A 24,014-nucleotide genomic window follows, 5' to 3' on the forward strand; every position below is an offset into this window, starting at 1 on the left:
CATGTACGACCGTGCGCGTGCTGGGCTCGCTCGTCGACCGCAGGCCATTTGGTTCAGCCGTTGAGCCTATTTTGAGAAAAAACTGGGCCGTGTCGGTTGGTTCGGTATCTGGGCCGGTGCCGGCGTGGCGTGGTCGCGTGGACCGCGACTTCCATGTGTCCGCCGCCAGTTTTGCCCTTTTGCTGATTCGCAGTGGAAACGAGCGCGCCGTCCTTCCTTGGCGCTGGCGGCGGTTCGAGGAATGGAGCTGCCGGCCACGCTCTCTAGCGCGCCAGCGAGGTCGCAAGCGCCGGCGGGCGAGGAGGCTTACACGGATGCTCGGCAGAATGCGCAGGCGGCGCGGCGGCCGGCCGCGTTCTACAGCTCCGTGTTCGCGCAGGTACGCCAACCGCTCGACGAAATGCCCGCGCCGACAGAAGCCACAAGGGGATCGTTTTTCGCGTTTCTCTATTCCCATGTGCGGATTGGTGACATCGCGTTCTTTTTTATTTCTTTGCTTTGGGCGTTCCGCGTGCAGATCGAGGAGATCGGGTGGGAGCGGGTGGTGAGCGCCGCAGGGGATGATGGGGTGTCATGTCTCACCTTCCGCGTCGTGTAAGGAGGATTCCCACTCTTTTGCTGCCGATCGGCATTAGGCTGTGATTTCTATTTATTTATTTACTGCACCGATTGTTTGGAGAGAGAAGTATCGCTGTTGAACTGAGGGCAGTGCATGAATTACATGCTGAAGTTTGTCAGTTGATAGTTGTTCTAAAAAGGCTGTTTCAGATAACTGCCTGAACATTGTAATACTGCATAGGAACAATAATTGCATGTGTGGCAACGTTTATTTGAAAACTCGTTTAGTTTCTATTATCTGAAATTATGGCCTATGGTGTATCTGCCAGGGATGAGCAGGGACGGGTTCATTTACTTGAGATCACACTGCCCATGGGCTATCCTGCAAGTCCCCCTTCAATAACTGCGGTTAGTCTCTAACCTATATTTCCATGGATTAAAAATGTGTTTTATATTCTGCAGTGCAGGAATTTCAGAATGATAGTGCATGCCATATGATTTAACTTGTCTCATTTATAGGAAGTACCTTACCTGCCAAAAATACAGTGGTCAAAAAGCTCAAGACTGAAAGATGTTATTTGCCAGTTCCAAGAGGTAGGTGAACTTGTTTTCTTATCGCTTAATTCATATGGGCATCCTATTCACTGGTACCACCTTTTAAACTGTGATGCTGTGCTGTCTTATTTGGTTGACACAACCAGCACCTGAAGATATTACAGGAGTTTTGGTCTATAATGGATGAGATTGATAAGGTCCTTTGGGTTGTTGATCCAACAAAGTCGGCGTATGCTATGTCCCATCGCCGTTTAGCTTTAGGTATTTTCGTTGTTAGTCTGGAAGTAACAATTGCTTTACTCTTATTTATCTTTGCTTAAATTACCCCATATGTTGCCTGATATCACCAGGTGATGATTGCTATATTTTACTACATGTTGATCCACGCAAGCCCAGTTCCTTACCAGAGTAAGGCCAGTTTTCAAGAGACTATTAAGTCCACCATGGTTGATCATACATCACCATTTTTTTTTCAGGTGTCGCTTCTTGGGTGCAGATGAAAAACTTGACCGGCTCATAATGAATTGGAGAAAAAATCGCAGAAGATGGTATGTACGCATGTTTCCTGCATCTCACCAAGTCACCATGCACTCTCTTATGATACGGATGTGCCATTTTATTTTGTTGCATTCAAATTTTTTAACTGAACTTGCAAAGGCAACATGTGCCAAACATAAACATTTTTGCACCAGCATCTTCTCCCATGTATTATTGTTTTTGTTTAATTTAATTGGTTTTACTGAGTTTGCAAAGGTAATATGTGCCAAATTTGTACTCTGTTGCATGTTATACCACTAAACTTGGAAAAGGAATTGGAATTTCCCTACTGTGATAAATACTTACTGATACTTTTACACTATCAGGGATACAAAGAAGAAATTTCATGAAAATTTAGCATGCGTCTTGGACTTTGCACTGCCTGCACCACCTTCAGTCAATAACGTCAAAGAGGACGAGAAAGCTGATTGCGGGATATGCTACGCCAAGCATCTGCCAGTCGGTGAGTGGATTTACTCGGACGCAACCCCGTGTGCATGTACCATCGTCCCTGAATACTGATCATAATTCTTGCTCCTTGGCCCCTCCAGATGACGAGCTTGGGGCACACAGCGGGTGCGCGACCAACTACACGTGCGAGAACCCCAGCTGCAGCCGGGCATTCCATTCGGTCTGCCTGAGAGATTGGCTGCGCTCCATCACCACGACCAGACAGTACGTGCGAATGAACCCCAACGAGTGATGCTTTGCTTTGTTGTGCTGGATCATCTGGTTGTTTTTTTTCTCATCAGTCCTCTGCCTTTGCTCGTGTTGGCAGGTCCTTCGATGTCCTGTTCGGGAACTGCCCCTACTGCAGCGATCCTGTTGCCGTCAAGGTCACCAACCGCTAAACTTGGTCAGCGGTTACAGAGTCAGGCAGGCGTCTCTGATCATGACCCCCATTTTAAGATTATTAGTTTTGGTTCTTGTTCACATGTAGAATGGCGTAGTGTCTCCTTCAAATACGCATGTCTCTTACTCTGTGAATTTCCTTTCAGAAAGATCTACATCATTACGTGGATGCGTTCGTCAGGTTTGTTGCAAGTGCAAGGGGTCGAAATTGCCGCCCGCTTCTAGAGGACAAAAGGGAGAAAATTAAAGGGATTTACCAGCCTAATCACAGGCAGTCAGGCTGATTTCAACGTCGCGCTCTGTTCTGGAACACACGGCCTTCTAGATTTTGGAACGGCGATTCTGAGTTTCTGACTCTAGCTTGGTGTCGTGGTTCTGCGTTTCTGACCCTGCTGTACCTGTAATCCTTGGTCCCGGACTGTCGCGGTCAAGGTAGCTTACCAACCGACCCGGTCGACAGATTGATCCTGCTAGTGATGGTGATACCGGCCAATTATTCCAGATGATTGAAAAGAACCACGCGAACGCCTTGATGCCCGGACTTGGAATTACTCTCTGGTGACGGGTTATTTGGATAGTAACTTTATCCGGTTATGGAAGGGCCGTGCCGTGCCGTGCGTGAAAATGCAGCAAGCGTGGAAAGCAAGCAAACGGATGGGTCCCATGGGTCAGTTTCCGGTGCGCCTAGGGCCTTACCTACAGATCTTTCCAAGTTTCCCTACGTAACAAAAGACGTTTACCACATGCCTACAGCACAAAACACCAGAGCATATGGAAAAATACGTCCAGATCCGTGCCGCACTGCGGAGGAAAAGGGGAGCACCCCGAAAGGGAAAGCGTCCGAGCGGTCAAGTGGCCACTAGAAGAACGGGCACAAATCCTCCGTGGCAGCCAGGGCTGCACACGAGCAGCAGAGCAGAAGGGTCGGTTGAATTCTCCTCGCGCCACGCCTCGGCAACCAACCACCTCGCGGCCGGGGTCGCGCATCGCGCGGAGCTGAACAGAAAGACCTGCTCCAGTCTTGGTCTGGCGCACTCTGGTCGGCTTCCAGAATCCAACCGCGCGCCCATAAAAAAGAATCAGAGCCCCGAACGCCCGCCGGCCGAGTCAGAGGGGGTGAAAAAAAATGGAGAGCGGCGGGGAGGGCGGGGACGAGAAGAGGCAGAGGAGGAGGAGGAGGCGGGGGCGGCCGTGGGCGGTGTGCCTCCCGCGGCCGGGGTGCTTCACGGTCTCCGCCGCGGGCGAGGACGAGGGCACGTCGGCCGCCGGCGCCGACGAGGGGGGCACCAGGCCGACGCCCTCGCATCTGGTCGTCACGGTCAATGGGATCGTCGGGAGGTGATCTTTCTACACCCCGACTTCTTTTTCACGCTTTCTTTCTTTATTTTATTCTTCTGCTTATCCTCCGCTACTATCGGGAGCTGTATCCATCAAGCGATTCGCGCGAACCGGGTTGGTAGCTTTGAGTTCTCAGCCAAAATTAAAGATTTTAGGATAGTGTTCTGAGGGAAGGCTATTAGCAGCACGAAGGGCCAACTATGCCATGGAAGGTGTCAGGAGAGTTGGTTTTAGATGCTTGTTCGACTGAATTTGCCAAGCTTTATTTAATGTACTGGTGACTGATGTCCTCCTAAATGTAGTAAATGGTGTAGCAGTCACTAGTTCCCTTACTGTTGGCACTGAAGCAATTCTTGTGCGGATCATCCTTCTTTTTTACACTCACGTTCTGAAAATCAGCTATGATATAGTCAAACCTTAAGTCATAGGGGTAGTGAACATGTGCATCTACAAGTAGTTGATGAATTCAGCTGTGATTTATTTCCGTAATTGTTGCACTGTGAATTTGTTGGCAGCTGGTCTATCCATGAGGACACGAGGAATCACTGTTTCACTGTTCAGTAACATGAACATTGCAGCTATACATCTAAAACTGTACCTGAAAGACTACGGTACATATACAACATTTATTTCCCAAAAAATGGGAATAGGTTTCCTTGATTGATTAAGGGGGTGTTTGGATACAAGGTACTAAAGATGGTCGGATGCTAATTAGGAGGACTAAACATGAGCTAATTATAAAACTAACTGCAGAACCCCTATACTAATTCGCGAGACGAATCTATTAAACCTAATTAATCCATCATTAGCAAATGGTTACTGTAGAACCACATTGTCAAATCATGGACTAATTAGGCTTAATAGATTCGTCTCGCGAATTAGACTCCATCTGTGCAATAGTTTTGTATTAGATTATATTTAATACTTCTAATTAGTATCTAAACATCCGATGTGACATGTCCTAAGTTTAGGACGCCGGATCCAAACAGGCCCTAAAAACATTGCATATGTCGTCATTGAATGGCGATATGAGGCCTGTAACTGTCATGTTGGCACATGCCCCTCGGAGCACCCAAACAGCCTGCCAGAGTACTTGTGAGTGGTGACTGGTGAGGTTCACAGCATCCATATGTAATGTCCACAAACAGTAGGGATACAATGCAAATTCGCAATGGTGAAGGCATCTATTTATGGGACAAAATCTCCACTTCACCTTATGATGGTTCCAACTGGACTAGTTAACTTCGACGATTTTAACATATCATTGTTAGGTGACACCCATTTACACCTTTTACCAACATGTGCCCTTTCAACTATGCAGTGCAGAAAACTGGCGGTTTGCAGCGAAACACTTCATCAAGAAACACCCTGAAGATGTGGTTGTTCACTGTAAGTTAAACAGCACGCAAACAGTTCTCTACTTGATCCCAGAAGTTGGTTTAACATCCAAACCAGCACCCTTCTGTTCATTCATACTGCTTCACTCTGCTAAGTTGGAATTTTTACTGGGTAGCTCAGGCAGTGGGTGCAATTCATCTGCTCGAACCTTTGATGGAGTTGATGTGATGGGAAGAAGATTGGCAGAGGAGGTAAGTATCGATGAACTGGCATTGAAAGAATATCACGTTATGTGGCTAATAGAAAATAAATGTTCTATAATCTAGATTGATGGATGTTTTCTGCCCTTTTCTTTCATTATTAACAATATTTTCCAATATCATCATCAGAACCTATTGTTTTCCTCCAATGTCCTTTGAATTTACTGTTGCTTTTATGTGTGATATAGGTGACCTCTGTTGTTGAGAATAGACCAGAGCTTCGCAAGATTTCGTTTGTTGCACATTCATTGGGTGGACTAATCGCAAGATATGCTATTGCATTATTATATGAGAGAGATACACAAAAAGATTCTCATGAAGAATGTGATAAGAATGCCGTTGGCAATCCTAGTAACCAGCATAGTTCTGGAGGCAAAATTGCTGGTTTGGAGCCTATTAACTTCATCACTTTTGCAACACCACACCTTGGTACAAGATCACACAAACAAGTTACGTTAAAAGGCTTTTACCACTGTTAATCTTGGAATTTGATATTGAATTACTTTCTCAGGATCCTACTTATTGTTGTGTAGATGTGTGATAATCCCTGTTGCTTTTATAGGACATATTATTAGTACCTTTATAACTGGTGACTAGCTATAAACTGAGTTTTATAAAGAAAGGTAATCAATAATTTTCTTTATAATAAATTTGTGCATGTAGGTGCTACAAAATAAGATGCTCTCGTTGTCTGAAGTTTGCTCTTATGAGTTATGACTGCTAGCTAGAATCACATATGATTGCTCTGTTGTACTAAATGTACGTGCTTATTTCCTCATATTCATACTACTCTTATCTTTTCCTCCCTTTGTCACCTAATGTAAGTCTTTCTTTGAATTTGTATAGTACCAGATGCAAACTTTTAACTGTGGTTTTTGGTAATAATATACTAGTAAAGATAATAGCATTTTTATGTTGTAGGCTTGTAGCTTCAAAAAAGAAAAAAAAAATCTAAGGTGGCCCGTATTTGGTGACGGGCCAGAGAGTACAGCACTACTGGGTCTCATGGCTTCGGCATGAATGATGCACATATTTCACTGACTCGGTTGTTGATTTGCTCTAGCAGATACCACTTCTACGTGGTTCCTACAAATTGGAAAAGATGGCATATAGTTTGTCTTGGATTGCTGGGAAAAGCGGAAAACATCTTTTCCTGAAAGATATAGAAGATGAGAAACCACCGCTCCTTCTACAGATGGTTACTGACTATGGTGGTCTCCATTTCATGTATGCAATGAAAATAATTCTACTTGTTTCACAAAAGGGAATGTTAGTCCTGATGTTGCAACATGTTTAATATTTTGCTTATGCTGCAGGTCAGCTCTACGCTCTTTCAAGCGTCGTGTTGTCTACTCCAATGTCTGCAGTGATTGTATCCTTGTTGTATAAATGCTCCTAATTTTCAGAACATGCAAACTTTTTTGGTTTATATATTCGCTAACTATGAACTACAAAAAGTATGTCCTTGACTAACTAATTAGTTATTGTTGGCTGGAGGACATCTTCAATTCGCCGTCAGCATGAGCTTCCTGAGGTAATATATTCACCATAAGCTCATTTGGGGTTTTAAACATGTTTCCTATGTCTGAAAAATCCTTTGCATCAGCGCCAAAGTTTTATAAACGATGGTAGATATCCGCATATTGTTTATGTGGAGGAACCGAAGGTTCAGGAAGTTGAATTTTCGGATGCCATGATTTATCAGGCAAAAAGTACAAGTGAAATGGAAGGTATGGTACAAAGGTCTCTCACATTTTAGAATGAAGAAATTGTATATTCATCTGCAATAGTTTATTCTTTAAGAATTAGAATAGAAATTAAGTGATGCTACTATGATAACATCATCGGTGTTTTTTGCCAAAGGACATGTTTGATAAATAAATGATAAACTAAATGAAATCTTTTTCATTTATCTTCATAATTATTTTAGGGATCCCTAAATGTTCGAAATGCAATTTTAGAAAAATATGTTTGCACTGGGACTGAAATTATTCTTCCTTCATGTTTGCTAAATTGGTTGTCTTTGTATTTATGGTTATTGAGATTCTTTTTCTCTTAACCAAATTCATCTTCTTTTTCAGAAGTTATGCTCAAAGGTCTTAATAGACTTCCATGGGAAAGGGTTGATGTTAGCTTCAAGAAAAGTAGACAGAGGTTTTTTGCCCATAGCACAATTCAGGTATGTGCTATTTTTCTCATTCCTCATGTCACCTTTTTTATATTCATACTCCTAACTCAGGATACAACTGTCAACAATCTCCATTCTTTTTGTGTTAAAAGCAGAAAGAAAAATTAGTGGCCCATGTGAACACTGATCTATTGTTTCCTTTTCTGAGTTACAGGTCAAGACCTATTTCATGAACTCTGACGGGGCTGACGTGATCTTTCACATGATAGACCATTTTATTTATTAAGGTGCGTGTACGAAGGTGGTTCCAAATTCTTTATTATCTGGATGAACTCCGGTCGAATAGGAACATGAGGAAAATATTCTTTTCTTGTTCTCAAGAAAAGGATTAGAGATATAAGGAAGCAGTAGAACCCATTTGTAAAGAAAGTGTGTTGGGTCTCTACTCTTCCTGCAAATTTTGGGCCGCCTAGGTTCTTCTGTCTTATTTTCCAGACTCCAGCTAGATATCTCAGTTGTACTCTCTCTTCTTTTCCAGACTTCAGTCAGAATCTGAGTTGTACATGTACTGCTGTAGTGCACCAAAATATGTTACCCAAATGCAATGAAATTTGCTGTGCCGTTGCATGTCCAACAGACTGATGCGTCAAACATCTAGCTTGTCTGCTTGAGATGGTGGTGGATGGAGTAAGCGGAGCAGACGAAAGTGAGCGCGGCGGTCAGCCACCACATGTGCGTGCCTGTGAAGACGAAGTGGCAGATCAGGAAGGAGAGGGAGATTTTGCCGAGCTCCTGTTAATAGGCTTGGGCGATGGCTATGTCCATCCCTGCCTCTCGACTCGGCCCGGCCTCGTCCACAATTCCGCACCGGCCGGCTTGCTTGATTGCCGTTCTCGCTCGGCCCTTTTAGTTGGTTCCGGGGTATTTGTGTTTGTGAACTAGGCCCAAATAATATCGTATATGGGCTAATGTGAGCAGCCTAAGAGGCCGTGGTGACTAAGCGGCCGGCCCAGTTGTTTCCCAGATTCGTTTCTTTTTTCTGTTCCCCGGTCCTGGACCTGCAGTCCACCAACACAATTCGTTGTCCATGATCCATGCAGCAGACAGTGCAATAAAACGAACCTGCTGTTCCTTTGGCCTCTCGAACAGAGAACCCATGCATGCCGGGAACTACGGCTGTTGACTTCCTGTCGCGTAATATGCTGCATCGCCTTGCTGCTCTAGTGCTGTAGCAGGGTTTTCAGCTTGACCTGAACCTCTTTCAATTCTCTATCCGTTGCACGCTGCGATGACCGTCGCGCCCCGCAGTGCTGCACTGTTTCTTGGCTAGCTTCATTCGACTGTCTATCCACCTGACCACCCAGTGCTCGGATGAAGAATTCGAAAGTGTAAAAATCAAGCAAAACCTTGGGAGAAAAAAAAAAGGTTTGTGCACCTGGCTACCCCGAGTAGCAGCCATCAGAAATTCAGAATTCAGAGGTCATCACTCATCAGGGTGAAGGGCGTAGCAGCAGGTGTCAAGCGCTACACTACCAGCTTCTTTATTTCTTTCTCCAATGCCATTCAGCTGTCTCTTGAATTCTTGGACCTCTCTGTGATCCCTTTCCGCAGGGGGAGAATCTGCACCGGACATGGCCCGGGCCCCTTTCTTTTGGCAGCAAGCCTGGCTACCTCTATGTAAAGGCTCTCGCTTTTGCATCTCCCCTGCTTACCCTTCTTCTCAGGGTTTAGGGGCAGGCTTCACACTGCTTCAGCGTGTACCAAAATTGCATTATTTTGCTTTTCATGGAGTGGTGCTTCAGCAAAGGACCTCAGCAATCCGTGCCCCCTGAGCGTGCAAGGCTCGCGTCATTTTTGCATTGCCGCCGGTCTCTGCGGCCAGCTCCTCAGCCAGTCAGCCATCCGTGGCCGCTCCTCTCCTCTCTCTCCTCCAGCTTTTGTGCTCCTCGCTGCTGCCGAACAGCCGGAAGCAATGGCCGGCGCAAGTCTTTATGGTCACAGGATTCAGACGCATTCAATGACCTGATCCGTGGTACACTGCTGTACATCACCTCCTGCCCGGCTGCCTTTCTCTCTCTGGACCTCTCTCTCTCTCATTGATTCCCAACAGGCCAACACCACAGCCACAAGGAACCCCTGCCCATGTGAACAGTGAGCATGCTGGTGCAGTGGTGCTGCAGCATCCTCCGCCCGATATAAGCCGGGCACCCTAGCTACTGTTGCCGACCTCATTCAGAGTGGCTAGCTGGAGCTAGGCGACGTTCAGTCAAGCCTGAGCTCTCATGGAACTCCAGCTTTACTCCTCATCCCTGCTGCTTCTCCTCCTGCTATCCTCTCACGGCCTGCACGCTACCGAAGGTAAAAATCATCTTTTGCCTGCCTAAACCTCTAGCTGCTCCTGCTCCGATCCCCTGATTTTCCCTGCCTTCATTCTTAGATTGTTCATGCAAGTATGTCCCTTTCTTTAATTGCAGGTAGAGCGCTGCGTTTCCAGCCCAAGGATCCACCGAAGGTCAGTATTTTTTTCTCTCCTTCCTCTCGCGCGCGCCATGGTTCATGTCGACCCAACCAACCAATCGCTTGTGCTGGTATGCAATGTCGAGTGCAGGCCGGCGAGGGCGCAGCGACGATGGCGGAGTCGCTAATCGGGTCGAGGCCGCCGCGGTGCGAGGGCAAGTGCGCGCCGTGCGGGCGCTGCGAGGCGGTGCAGGTGCCGGTCGCGCCGCGGGTCGACGGCGGCAGGGGCGAGGCCGAGCCCGGCCGCGCCCGCCTGTTCAGCAGGGCCGCCGCCGCCGGTGGCGACAGGGTCCAGGAGAGCTACACCGACTACAAGCCCCTCAACTGGAAGTGCCGGTGCGCGGACCGGCGAGCCCTGGATCCGTGATCCGGCTGTGACCTGGCCTCTACCTGCTGATGCCGAGCCCATGATATAGTTACTAGTTTTCAGTTGCTGGATGATCCATGATCACATACACTTGTTCTCATCGCTAACTAGGTTTTGGTAAGCCATAGGTGCTTTATTTGTAGTTTGGCTGGTGATCAGTCGCTTGACGACTCGCTTCAAGAACTGTTTCTTATTACTACTCCGTGCTAGCCATTAAGCTAGGATATTGTAGTGTAATTAATCAGAGCAGAGAGTGATGTCCTCTGTGCATCAGTCAGTAGCGTGGCATTACCATTCCAGTTCTTGAGAAGAGCTCCATGCCTCCATCTAATCCGACGCTTGAGTAAAGTTCTATTTCTTTACAAAGATGGTTCACGCAGTATATATGCAGAAAATGTCCAACGTTGGTAGACTACTTATGTGCATGACGAGGTTTAGTATAATAGCCAAGTAGCAACAATTGTGAGTAAGGAATTCAGCAACGAATAATTTTGCGTTTATTTTCGTTGTTGTTCTTGAGAGATATATATAGAATTGTAAAAAGAAGAGGACTCCGAAATAGTAGGACAAAACACTTTTCGACCTTTGGATGTATGCGCATCATTGCTCAGCATGTCTTCTTTCTCTTGAAGAACCTGTACCGTAAGCATTTGATACAGAGCAGAGCAGAGCAGAGAACATGTCCTCTGGGAATCGGCTTCGTTCGCAAGTCGGTCACAGACTCAAAGCAATCATGGTAGTAAAAAATATAACAGCAATCTCGTTGCATAAACACTGTACAAATGCTGTAGACGTCTAACGTCTTCAGCACTAGCTATACTTATGCATTATACTAGGCCCTGTTTGGATACACCCTCCTAAAGATTAGAAGTTCACTTTTAGGACACTTTTAAGACTTGTGCGTCCAAACATGGGTCCTAAAAGTGCACTCCTAAACTTTAGGAGGGTCATTTTCATTAGGAGGGCCAAGGGGTCCTAATGGATCCTATTTCTCCTAAAAGTGGTCCCCAAGTCCCCCTTTACCCCTATTACCCTCGTATGCATTAATAACGTGGACAGTGCAGGGTAGTTTAGAGGAGTAATTGAGGGGTAAAAATGACATTTTCTCTCTAAAATCCTAAAGATTAGTAGTCCATCCAAACAGCCCTGTACTAACCTTTAGGACTACCAATTTAAGGGTCCTAAACTTTAGTGCACTACTAAACTTTAGAAGTTTGTATCCAAACAGGGCCTAAGTAATACTTAGACAATCACGGCAATCATGGTAGAAGGCAGGACTGTACAATTCTTGCTGCTCTTTGCGTCAGCCTCATTGAAAGTCAGAAAATGTATGCAAAATGCCAACAAAACAAGGCACAAAGTTAAACTCAAATCAAGCATTCAGAAGTCGCAATTAGATGCTCTGGATCAACCCATGTCTTGATAAAAGCCCACTGCATGCATTCACGCGGAGCCGAATCTTTGCCTGCCCACCTGGGAACAAGAAAGAAAGGGACAGTGCTGAGCCCCCATGAATTCTCACTCGAGTCATCAAGAGAGCTCTCGATTTCCTACTCCTCGCAAGAGGTCATGTCACGTCCGCGCCCCTGCCTACCCCGGCAGTTGGCAAGGAGTTGAAGCCTCCCTGTCTCCTTTGTCCCCCTCCGTTTCACTTTGCGCAAGGAGAGCATCCGGGACATTTATGCCAAGCCATTGCTCAAGAGTCAAGAGGAACGGCCGCAGCCGAGAGTCAAGACGGGACGGCAATCATGAGAGGTATTGCTAGTTCCAAGTTACCACCAGTCAAATGGGTGCAGCCATGTAGGATGCAATATCGCAGTAGAGTAGGAGTAAATGACTAAATGGGCATCCAAGTATTGTTGTTGTTGTTGTTTTTTAAAAAAAGAAGCATACAAGTTTATTTAATGAATTTTGGAACATATAATACCATCGAATAAATTCAAATAGATTTTTTGGAACCGAATTCAAAACAGTTTTGGTAGCAGGAAGTATTGTGTGTGTTCTTCGCAAAAAAAGAGGAAGTATTGTGTGTTTCCGAGTTAATCGAGCATTCTCGAAAATGGAAAATTTATTCGATGGGCTTGTACGTAATATGGGCCTCTTTAACTTGCTGGCTCCACGTGGGCTTGTACAACGTTTCGTCCCCTGGTGCTATTGTTTGTTTGGTAGCACGTAGCGGGCCCTGCCCCATCATCATTAGTCGATGGGCCTGTTCGCTTCAGCTCATTCAACTGGCTTATCAGCCACCAAATAGTATTTTCCTCTCACAACAAATCAACCGTTTTAGCATTTCAACCAACTTATAAGCTGAAGCGAACAGGTCCGATGCTAGCCCAAAACTATCCTACCACTCGCTACCAGGGCACCAACCAACTCCACCTGCATGCCTGCGCCACCGCGCTACTTGGGCGAGTGGGCGTGCCTAAACGTTTGGTTCCTGACGAAGGGTTAGGTAGTTTGCTGTACAAATTGACTCCAAAAGTGCGACGGGCGAATCATCTGGAATGTTCTACTAATCTTAACAGCTGAGTTATACTCAATTCGCCTCTTAATACTTGAGCTCGCGTGAAATTCAAATGGTAGTTACCACGAATGGATTACTACGTACGTCATTGCGAATTGGGGTCAAACGTGTGCACTAGTACATGGTAACCCTAGATAAACATGGTAACCATTTGCAGTAACAAGAACGATTGACGGGTAACCAAGTCTTGCAAATATCTTCTGCTGGCTCGAACTGAGTGTAGTTCAGCCGGTAAAGATCCTTGTGGTGAAACTTGCCTACCAGGATTTGAGTCATCGATTCGGCACTGTTGCTTGTATTTTTCTGGATTTTCAGGAATTAACCGGCGCTGTTCGTTCAATGGTAGGCGACGTGCCCGTCGACAACGAGGCGCTAGTGGTCACTTTATCAATCTTGAGAATTTACCGGCTCAGTCGGATTATGTACGTGTGTTCGTAAGGACGAGTGTGCGTGTGGGTACGTGAGTGCCTGCGCGTGATTTTCCGCTGGCGCCGCTGCCGTCTCTTGCCCGGTTGCCCCTCTCCCCTGCGCCTGTCCCGGACTTCCCGGCTACCATCTCTGGGCCTTGTTTAGTTCCCAAATTGGAAGTGGCAAAGTTTGCATTTTGCCATAAATGCGCAACTGTAGCATTTCGTTGGTATTTGTGAATTATTGTCCAAACATTAACTAATTAGGCTCAAAAGATTCGTCTCGCAAAGTACAACAAAATTGTACAATTAGTTTTTGATTTCGTCTACATTTAGTACTCCATACATGTACTGCAAGTTTGATATGATGAGGAATTTTCTTTTTGCATAGTGAAGTTGGGAGAAGGGGAACCGAACAAGGCCCTAATCGTGCTGCGCTCTTGGTTCTTGCCTGTCGGCGCGCGTGTCCCGTGACCACACCACCACTCTCGGGCGCCGGTACGGCCTCGCCGGTGGCGTGGGCGGCCGTGTGGAACACGTGCCTGGAGCATGGGACATTGGCGGGCGTGTGCTGAACTGCTGACTGCAAAAGATGTGGCGCCCGGATAAATACTAACTGCTGCATGTCAACGCTAGCTAGTACAGCACCCACTAGCTAGTACAGCACCCACTTTATTAAAAAAAATAGTACAGCACACAAGTACATGTCCGGCACCATTTGTATGGCAAACCGCCTATCCGATCAGGCACTGCTCTTAAAAGCAACTTCAACAGAGTTGCTATTAAAATTTAGCTATTTGGTCAGTTAATAAGAAAATTATTATCCAACCGAGTTGCTATTTGGCTCTCCATCCCACCTACCTTGCCAAATTTCTCCTCACACTTGCTAAACTTGGTAAGCCAATTTACCTTGCTAAAGTGTGGATCCCACTTGTAGTAAATACCAAAATGGAGAGGCTGTTGCTATTGGAGTGGATGGAGAGTATGAATTTTTAGATAGGAAAGTAGTTGTTAGGATTTGGAGAATAGGAAATGGATAGTCTGTTGGAATAAGCAGCTCAATGCAGAGAGAAATCTTTTTGCAAATTTGGATAAAAAATCAATAGTCTTCGAGATGCTCTAACCTGCTCATAGCTTCAGTTGCCGTTAAAAAATCGCAAGTTTGCCATCCATCGGGATCAAGAGGACGCCGTTAGTCAAAGACATTGGTCCGGTAGCAGTTTTGTTGGGTTTGAAATCAGATATGCACCTGTGTCCTTTTTAGTGGTACGCTCATCAGTTTCAAATCATTGACACAAACGTAGTTAGCCCAATTGTTGTTGTATTTTTTTAGTGGGTCCAACTTGTATTTATAACCTTATATGGTTGGGGAAACGAGAGAGATGCTCCCGTAACAATATACTATGGTCGTGCAACTGTGCTAGCGCATGTGCTGGCGCTATACGAGGCTAGTTGTGGCTTGTGAGGCGTCGTCGTCATCTTCTCTCTCCGGTCTAGTCACCGGCGCTTCACGGATCACGATATACGGATACACATAGACACCGGCGTCTGGGCCCGGGCCCGGCGTTTGGTTCTGGAACGACCTGCTCGTCGTGCACGTGCATGCGCCAGATGCGGCGTGACGTGGAAGCCAAGGAGTCGTCCCCGGCTGGCCGGTCTGATCTCTAGCTACTCGCCGTCTCACCGATCAGCAAGGTGACGACGAAGGCGACCGCGCACGGACCGCGCGGCAGGGCTGCGGCGGTCGAGCCAGCGGAGCCTGGCCGGAGAGATCTCGCTGCCACGACGGTCGACGGGTCGTGCGTCGGAGGATTACCCGTGTATATATAGATCGCTGCGTATCTCCGCTTGGAATGCACGCATGAGCCCGCAGTGGAGACGACGGCGACAGAGGGCGAATATTATCATCGCCAAGGAACGCAGGGACAGGGGTGCACGCCGGCGACCGATCGAGCGAGTCGGTATCTCAGACGGTAGCGCCGGATGGAGTGGTAAAGACTACCGTGCGAGACCCGTGGCGTACCTGACTCCGCGGAGAAAACCGCGGCCACTGCATGGCGCTAGAGTACGTAGAAGATGTCCCATGTTAGCTAGCCGACACGGCACGAGCCGCAACTATTAGCGATAGAGATATAATCTCTGATGTAAATTCTTTGGTTGTTTAGGACTCAGGTTCAGTTATAGATAAGACAGTTTGTTTAGCTTTATCTCCAATATGTAATCCTATATAACCGAACCGGACTTCTAGCAACCGCTAATTGTAATTTGTCTGAGTCTTTAAGATGCTCCTATATATTAACGCGTCAACATAGGTAACTACAGTTCTACCAATTCTTTTACGGTAATTAGAGCAACCTCTTCCTAGATACATCTACTACTCATGCCTGAAACTCCACCATGGCCGGCGCATCCTCTTCTCTCTCGGCTCAACTCGGGTCGACGATCTCGGAGAAACTCACGCGGGACAATTATGTCATGCGGAAGGCACAATTCCTCCCGGCTGTTCGTGGTGCTCAGCTCGTTGGGATCCTGGAAGGCACTGTGCCGGCACCAAGCAAGATCTTGGAGATTGTGGTGGAAGGATCTAGAAAGAAGCCTCTAACCCCGAGTACGATTCGTGGGTAAGCAAAGACCAGCAACTCCTCAGCTACCTGCTAAATTCAATTACCAAGGAAGTACTACCAGGAGTGGCGACTGCGACAACCTCTGCTGAAGCGTGGAAAGCACCGGAGATCATGTTCGCGGCGCAATCAAGAGCTCAGGTTACTAATCTGCGCATGCAACTAGCGACTCTGAAGAAGGGAAATCTGAGTACGTCAGCTTACTTCAACAAGATGCAAAATATCAAGGATGAGCTTGCAGCCGTTGGTAAGTCTATTGGAGATGATGAAGTTGTGGTGCATATTTTCAATGGTTTAGATTTCAATTATCATCCTTTTGTGTCCTCTATGCTTGGCCGTGGTGATGCTATTTCACTTTTGGATCTGTACTCACAACTTATGGAGTATGACCTGCGGTTGGAGATGTTCCAAGAAGCGGGAAAGTTTCAATCTTCAGCAAATTCAGCCTCTCGTGGTCGCGGTTTCAACCGTGGACGTGGAAACAGGTGTGGCAGTGGTGGCCGTGGTGGCCGGTTTGGCTAAAGCTGTGGCGCGCATGGTCAGGGACATGGAGGACAACCACAAATCGGCAATAACAGTGGTGCCAATTCAGCCAAGAAAAAGGTGCAGTGTCAGATCTGCAAGAAAGTTGGACATGAAGCTCCAAGGTGTTGGTACCGCTATGATGATGGTGATCAACAATATAGCAAGATAGCAGGTGCTGCAGAAACAGGTTATGGTATGATACAAACTGGTATGCCGACAGCGGTGCTGCAGATCATGTGACTAGCGAATTGGAGAAGCTGATAGTACGTGAAAAGTACATCGGGCGTGATCAAGTTCACACTGCCAGCGGATGAGGTATGAAAATTAGTAATATCGGGCATACAATTTTTCATACCCCTCATAAAAGCTTACATCTTAAGAATATTCTTCGTGTTCCCAGGTCACATAAAAAACTCGTTTCCGTCCACAAATTAGCGTGAGATAACAATACTTTCCTTGAATTTCATCTGAATTTCTTTCTTCTCAAGGATCAGGACACGAAGAAAATCCTACATCAAGGTAGATGCAAAGGTGGTATCTGTCCCCTAGCGTTGGATTCATCTAAAGAAGGTCCAGGAAAACAAGCTTATGGAGTTAACAAGCTGTCTACTTCTAGATGGCATAGTCGACTAGACCATCCAGCTATTCCTATTGTTGAAAGAGTGCTTAGTTCAAATAATTTGTCGTGTGCTAGTGATAAGAATTTGGAGTATGTTTGCGATTCTTGTCAAAGGGCCAAGAGCCATCAACTTCCTTATTCTATTTCAAATAAAATTTCCAGTGCTCCGCTTGATTTGGTTTATTCTGACGTTTGGGGACCAGCTCCTGGCCGCTATCTCTACTATGTTAGCTTTATCAACGACTACAGTAAATTTACCTAGATCTATCTCTTGCGCCAAAAGTATGATGTTTTTAGAGTCTTTCAAGACTTTCAAAATCTCGTTGAAAGAAAATTTAACAAGAAAATCCTCTGTCTACAATCTAACTAGGGAGGAGAGTATGAGAAATTAAATTTCTTTTTTTAGCGCATTGGCATTACCCATCGAGTATCCTGTCCGCATGCTCACCAAAAGAATGGTGCGGTAGAACGAAAGCACCGGCACATCATCAAGGTTGGTCTAGCTCTCCTTGCGCATGCTTCTATGCCATTAAAATTTTGGGATCAAGCTTTTCTCACTGCCACGTATCTTATTAATCTGCTGCCAAGCAAGGCCATAAATTATGAGACGCCTGCAGAGCGTCTTCTTCAAGAGAAGCTGAGTTATGAGAACCTGCGCATTTTTGGCTGCGCATGTTGGTCAAACCTTCGACCATATAACACCAGGAAGTTTTCTTTTTGATCTACCCAATGTGCTTTCCTTGGTTATAGTTCCATGCACAAGGGTTTCAAATGTCTCGACATCTGCACCGGTCGGATTCTCACGCGATGTTGTCTTTGATGAAGCTGTTTTTCCGTTCATGAAACTTCATCCTAATGTGGGTGCCCAACTCCGCAAGGAAATTGTTCTTCTTCCTGATCATCTTCATAATCGGGGGATGAAAATTGTGTTGCTTCTAATATTACTAATGCTACTAATATTCCTGGCACAAGTGGTGGTTTACAGGCAGATGGAGATATGGCGGCAGAAGGGGTTCCTGGCGTTCCTCCCTTTGTTCTACTTCCGCCTGTAGAAGATCACGTCGTGGCACTCCAGAAAGATTTGGCGGCAGAAGGTGTCGGCGGCACAACTCCTGCGCCTGCCGCGCTTGGCTCGCCCGACGGCCGCTCCTTGGCTCACCTACAGCACGCGACGGCTCGCAGGTTAGCTCGTTCCTCGGCTCACGCGGTGGCTCGCTCATCAGCCTGCCTGCAGCGCACGCCAGTCCACCCGTCAGCTTGCATGCAGCGCGCGCTAGCCCGCCTGTTCGCTCGCATGTAGCGCATGACAGCCTGCCGCATGGGGGTGTAACGACCTCGGTTAAAATCCTTCACATTAATCTTAATCCGAGTCCCTGATCCCCTGTCTCAGCTTTTCCCGACTTTAAGTATTCCACCTCCAGTTCGGTCCCGACCCCTGTGATCCGACCCCTCCCCGCCGTTTCCCCAGTCCCGACCCCGCCGACCCCAACTCACCGCCAGATCTATCTAAGTCCTCCCACAACGCCTCCCCCTTCAATCTGAGCAGTGGACTATCGAGACTGACCGGTGGACCCACGAGATCTTTCTCCCCGATCTCCCACGACAGACGCACTCGAGTTGCATGCCCGCTTCAGAGTTCTCTTGCCGCGTGGCTCAACTTCTCCGACGCCCGCCGTTCCGCCCCGTCGCCGGCCGCGACCGGATGGATTCTCGCGCCCCCTTCCCCAATCGCAGCGGAAGCTCCTCTGCTACCCTTTCTGCAGCACCTCGCCGCCCACGCCCATCATCACCTCGCTAAACCCCGGCTGCAGAGCCCGATGCCGCCCGTCTTTTCCGTCGCACCATGCCGCCCCAGTCCGCGCTACGCGATGATTCCTCCTCCGCCAACCCAGACCACGGCTGTGACAGCTCCTTTTTCCGCCCTGTCAGAGCTCCACCCCTGACAATCTGTTGCTCCGCGCTCGCCCGTGCGACCGCAGCCGCCTGTCTCCTCACCTGAGCGCCCTAATTTCTAGCGCCGTTTTCCCGGTCACTTCCATCAGATCCACCGCACGACGACGCCCGCCTCCGCCAAATCTCAACCACTGGCAAACCCGCGCCTGCGCCGCCCTATCATCGGTGCCCAATGACCGCTGGTGTCATCCCCGAAGTCCTGCTCCACCGCCCTCGTCGCTCAATCGCCGCCCCGGCAGCGCACTCCATCGCTCTTCCCGGTCTTCGCGCCGCCCCAACCCTCTCTCTCGACCGCACGGCTATAAAAGGGAATGTCAGAGCTCCGCCGGAGTTCCCCTTCGCCATCGCTGCCCTCCCGCTTTGCTCCCTGTTCGTGCTCACCGTGCCACTGCCTAAGTTCCTGAGGAACTCTCCCCTCCGCTCAACACCGCCTTCTCAATCCACCCAGCCGCTTACTCCTCCGCGCCGCGCAAACGCTTGCTTGTGGTTCACAAGAAGCACCGCCGCCGCCGGAACCCACCGGACCTCGCCGCTGTCCCAAGCCTTAGTCTTTCCGCCCGAGTCTGCTCCTTCCCGACCCCAAGCCTCATCTGGAAGATGAAGGTAAGCTACCGACCCTTTGTCCGTCTCGTCCGACCCCTTCTGTTCGTTCGACCCCTTGTCCGCCTCGTCCGACCCTTCTGTTCATCCGACCCCTTTCTTCGTCTCGCCCGACCCCATCTGTTTCGCCGACCCTTCCTCCACCTCGCCCGAGGGCTCGGCTGTATCTTTTTCTTTGACCCGAGGGTATATGTGTAAACATCGGGGACTTCTCTGCGTTAAGCCTGAGGACCCCCAGCGCCTCTATTCCTCTAGTCTAAGGATCCGATCATAAGTTCCTTCCCATCCGACCCTTATATCGTGACCCTTACCAACCCAAGTACACTTCCCCACCTTTTTCCGTAGCTTTGCTACCAAATCTTGGGCTAAACCTTGCAAGAGTTGCTGTTGAAATAACCGTCTAAAGTGCTAACTCTTGCATTGCATTCGTGTAGAGCTGCGTCTCGCCGACGGCTTCTACGAGCTGCACCCGGCGCCAGAAGATAAAGGTGTGGTCGAGCTCCTGCCTCCAGAAGCCGAAGCCGCCCAAGCAGAAGAGCAGCTTCCCTCCTCCTTGTTTGAAGGCAAGCCCCGGATGCATGAAACCCCCTATGTTTTACCAAACTTGCGCATGCCTTCTGCATCTTGCTTGTGCATTTACGTATAGGAGTTGTTTGGAACCGTAAATGCATGACTTAGTTTTCCCTTGATCCGAACACTAGCTGTTGGACCGAGTAGATGCTTTCGCTTAAATAGGAAACGGTAAAAGCCGAGTGATTTCCTGTCACTCGCGAGTTGTAGGAGTTGGTTGTTTCCTCTTTTGTTACAACTATAAGGACGCTGGACGGGGCAAGGTGTTGGGTAACTCTGGTGGTCGGCTGATCGCCCCGTCTGTCTATGAAACTTGCTAAGGCCCGACAGTGGTGGTGTTCGTGATCAAGTGTTTGAAAGTACTAATCTCATACCTAGTATGGGATGGGGAAGCCTAGTACCTGATTGAACTAGGGGCGTGGCTTATACCCCTGCTGTCCCTGGAACGAGGTTCCCATGGTGCATCATGTGGGTGCAAGTGCGGTCATAGTACGGTAGAGGCCGGGACTGTGGAGCATTGCATGCCAAGGGAAGTTTGGACCTGACACGTGCCTGGGAATTGATGGGGACGGCCGACACAGGAAGCGACCTTTGTGGTGCGCGGATGTCGTGAGATTAGGTTCGCCATGCATGGTTAAGAAATCGAATCGATTCGTCTGCCTCTAACAGTTTGAGACTGCTTGATCGCTATGTCACCCTGAGTAAGAAAGGAATCTGATGATGACATGGTCTTGATGAAGTTATATATACCTTTTGGTTGGTTCTATGTTTGCTTAGAATAAGTTGCTAACTTAGACCGGATAATGAACTTAGAACCTGAGCTAAAACTTTGAAAATAGGGATCTACATAGTGCTTTTGGCAAACAAACCCATCAGCCAAAGAGCCTTGCATGTCTAGAAGTGGCGGAGTAGTTCCTCCTGTCGGTTAAGTCTTGTTGAGCTTAGTAGCTCAGCCTTGTTGTGGCTCTTCTTTTTCAGGTGAAGTCGCTGCTCCTGAACCATCCTCTGTTGGCACTTGGCCGCCCCAACTCCCTCCGGGTTGGACGGTTGAGTGGGATCCCTCCTCGGACGGCGAGGAGAGGGATCACTGACGTCCCGGTTGGCCTCACCAGGGATGTCCGACCCGACGAAGTAGCTTCCGCTCGTTGTTTAACCTTCTGTTGTTTTCTTCTAAACCTTGTAAACTCTGATGTTGTTTTATGGCCAAACTAAATGGTTAATTTGTTAACTCAGTGGACTTGTTGTATTCTCTGGAACCGCTCACCGTCGTGTGAGTTTGCTATTCGGTCTTGTTCAAGTGGTTAAATCGGATGAAATCCGATGGCACTTCGTGTTTACTTGGTTAAGGCATGAGTGTCGTATATCAGGCGGCTTAATCATGTTTAATCAAGCAAATCCGAAGTGGATCCGCCACAGGGGGGCCCTCCGTTTCAGCTCCGTCCAGCGCGCCAGGGCCTCCCGCTCAAAATCCCTCCGCCGGATCCTCTGCGGCAGATGCGCCAGCGCCAGGATCTGGTTCTCCTGCTCCGTCTCTAGTGCAACGATGACAAATCAGGCTGCAGAGTGGTATTGTCAAGCCGAAGAAAATGTATGATGGTATGATTCATTATGGTTTCTTTTTCTCTACTGGTGAACCTAATTCTGTGCAAGAGGCTCTTGGAGATCCTAAATGGCGGCAAGCAATGCAAGAATAATATGATGCATTAATACGCAATGGGACATGGCATCTTGTTCCTAACGACGCGGGTAGAAATTTAATTGATTGCAAATGGGTTTATAAATCAAGAAAAGAGCTGATGGTAGCATAGACAGATATAAAGCCAGATTAGTGGCCAAAGGTTTCAAACAACGGTATGGGATTGATTATAAGGACACTTTCAATCCTGTTGTTAAAATTGCTACAGTGAGGCTGGTATTATCTATTGCAGTCTCTCGAGGATGGTGTCTTCGACAGTTAGATGTACAGAACGCGTTCTTGCAGGGTGTTTTGGAAGAGAAAGTTTATATGAAACAGCCACCAAGTTTTGAAGATCAGAGTAAACCAGACTTTGTTTGCAAGTTGGACAAAGCTATTTATGGTCTGAAGCAGGCGCCTAGAGCCTGGTACTCGAGATTGAGCTCGAAGTTGATTAGTCTCGGTTTCGTTGCCTCTAAGTCAGATACGTCACTGTTTATTTATAGAAAAGGGAATGTGACAATTTACATGCTCGTCTATGTTGATGATATCATTGGTACAAGTTCATCACCAGAAGCTATTGCGGCATTACTAAAGGATTTAAGGAAATACTTTGCATTAAAAGATCTTGGTGAGCTGCATTATTTCCTGGGTATTGAGGTCAAGAAAGGAAAGGATTGTATACTTCTCTCTCAAAGCAAATATGCAAGTGACATCCTGGAGCAAGTTGGCATGAGCAAGTGCAAGCCATCTACTACTCCATTGTCGTCGTTGGAAAAACTTTCAAGTCATGAAGGTGAACTGTTAAGTGCTGAAGATAGTACTTGGTATAGAAGTGTGGTTGGAGCTCTCCAATATTTAACATTGACACGGCCGGATTTGTCATATTCTGCGAATAAGGTTTGCCAGTTCCTGCATTCGCCCACCGCACTGCATTGGACTGCAGTTAAGCGCATATTGAGGTACATACAGTACACTATAAATTTGAGCTTGAAAATTCAGAAGTGTTGGTCTACTCTTGTCAGTGGATTTTCAGACTCCGATTGGGCTGGAAGCGTTGACGATAGGAGGTCTACAGGAGGGTTTGCGATATTTTCCGGTTCCAATCTTGTGTCCTGAAGTGCCAGAAAGCAAGCTACAGTTTCCAGGTCAAGCACTGAAGCTGAATATAAATCCATGGCAAATGCAACGACGGAGATAATTTGGCTGGAATCTCTGTTGGCCGAACTTGGAATAAGAATTAAAGACACTTCTGTGTTGTGGTGTGATAATTTGAGAGCAACATATCTGTCTGCTAATCCGGTGTTTCATGCTAGAGCAAAGCATATAGAGATTGACTTCCGCTTTGTTCGAGAACGAGTTATGAATAAGCAACTTCAGGTACGGTTCATCCTCAGGGGGTTCAGTTAGCAGAGGAATTCCCCAAAGTTTTTTTTTTCCCCCAAAGGAAAAATTTTGGCCATAATCTAAATTTCCACTAACAAGAAGTTCCGTATTAAGAAAGGCATTTACAAAAAAAATATTATTTTTTGGATGAAAATTTCCCGGGTGGTCCGGGACTCAATTTAAGTTAAAGATAAGCCATTTTTTTAAGTTTTTTTTCAAATATGAATTCCTCCCCACCTGGAATGGGTTTTTTACCACCCCCCAATAAAAATTAAAATCGGGGGGGGTTTTTTGAAAGGTTCCTAAATATAATTTTTTTAAGGGAGGTGTCTTGGGGGGGGCCCGTGGGGGGGGGGGGGGGGGGGGGGGGGGTGTTACTGCCGCTCGTCAACGAGGAAATAAGTAACTATTTGCCACTATTTGGGGGTGAGTGGCCCATCCATGTGAGATGAGTGAATGTGAGAGGGATTAAGTGAACATCGCATGCAGTGGCAAAAAATTTAAATGTCCCGTCAACGAGAGCTTCCCTTCTCGATCGCCTCCCTCGCGTGGTAGAAAAAATGTAATATATATAATCCCTCTGAACCGGCCGGTCTCAGTTGCTAGATCTTGGCTCGGTGGTTCGCTGTAAGTGAAAATGTGAAATGGAGGCTGTTGCAGTTGTCACAGGATCGGACTTGAGGA

At 47.3% G+C, this 24,014-nt stretch overlaps 2 protein-coding genes across 2 annotated transcripts; both read left to right on the forward strand.

Moving 5' to 3' along the window:
* Positions 1 to 180: 180 nt before the first annotated feature.
* LOC101757948 lies at positions 181 to 8,200 on the forward strand. Its single transcript, XM_012848907.2, has 21 exons — positions 181 to 379; positions 518 to 594; positions 888 to 966; positions 1,078 to 1,152; positions 1,260 to 1,374; positions 1,464 to 1,521; positions 1,590 to 1,661; positions 1,977 to 2,113; positions 2,202 to 2,325; positions 2,429 to 2,496; positions 2,649 to 2,683; positions 3,629 to 3,840; positions 5,162 to 5,229; positions 5,359 to 5,429; positions 5,627 to 5,887; positions 6,505 to 6,665; positions 6,755 to 6,810; positions 6,920 to 6,972; positions 7,045 to 7,168; positions 7,520 to 7,617; positions 7,781 to 8,200. Exons 1-21 carry the CDS (start codon positions 242 to 244, stop codon positions 7,850 to 7,852), a joined length of 2,154 nt encoding a protein of 717 aa, XP_012704361.1. The 5' UTR covers positions 181 to 241; the 3' UTR covers positions 7,853 to 8,200.
* Positions 8,201 to 9,305: 1,105 nt separating this feature from the next.
* LOC101764473 (EPIDERMAL PATTERNING FACTOR-like protein 2) lies at positions 9,306 to 10,575 on the forward strand. Its single transcript, XM_012842642.2, has 3 exons — positions 9,306 to 9,924; positions 10,041 to 10,078; positions 10,175 to 10,575. Exons 1-3 carry the CDS (start codon positions 9,849 to 9,851, stop codon positions 10,448 to 10,450), a joined length of 390 nt encoding a protein of 129 aa, XP_012698096.1. The 5' UTR covers positions 9,306 to 9,848; the 3' UTR covers positions 10,451 to 10,575.
* Positions 10,576 to 24,014: the final 13,439 nt, after the last annotated feature.

This window comes from Setaria italica, chromosome IX, assembly GCF_000263155.2.
Source record: "Setaria italica strain Yugu1 chromosome IX, Setaria_italica_v2.0, whole genome shotgun sequence".
In the NCBI taxonomy this organism is placed as follows: Eukaryota; Viridiplantae; Streptophyta; class Magnoliopsida; order Poales; family Poaceae; genus Setaria; species Setaria italica.

Excerpts from the sequence above, each read along its gene's own strand:
- LOC101757948 (XM_012848907.2), top strand. The coding sequence starts at position 242 with ATGGAGCTGCCGGCCACGCTCTCTAGCGCGCCAGCGAGGTCGCAAGCG. Across the intron at positions 3,841-5,161 it reads GTCAATGGGATCGTCGGGAG|TGCAGAAAACTGGCGGTTTG; the intron begins GTGATCTTTCTA and ends TCAACTATGCAG. Across the intron at positions 5,430-5,626 it reads GAAGAAGATTGGCAGAGGAG|GTGACCTCTGTTGTTGAGAA; the intron begins GTAAGTATCGAT and ends TGTGTGATATAG.
- LOC101764473 (XM_012842642.2), top strand. The coding sequence starts at position 9,849 with ATGGAACTCCAGCTTTACTCCTCATCCCTGCTGCTTCTCCTCCTGCTA. Across the intron at positions 9,925-10,040 it reads CGGCCTGCACGCTACCGAAG|GTAGAGCGCTGCGTTTCCAG; the intron begins GTAAAAATCATC and ends CTTTAATTGCAG. Across the intron at positions 10,079-10,174 it reads AGCCCAAGGATCCACCGAAG|GCCGGCGAGGGCGCAGCGAC; the intron begins GTCAGTATTTTT and ends TGTCGAGTGCAG.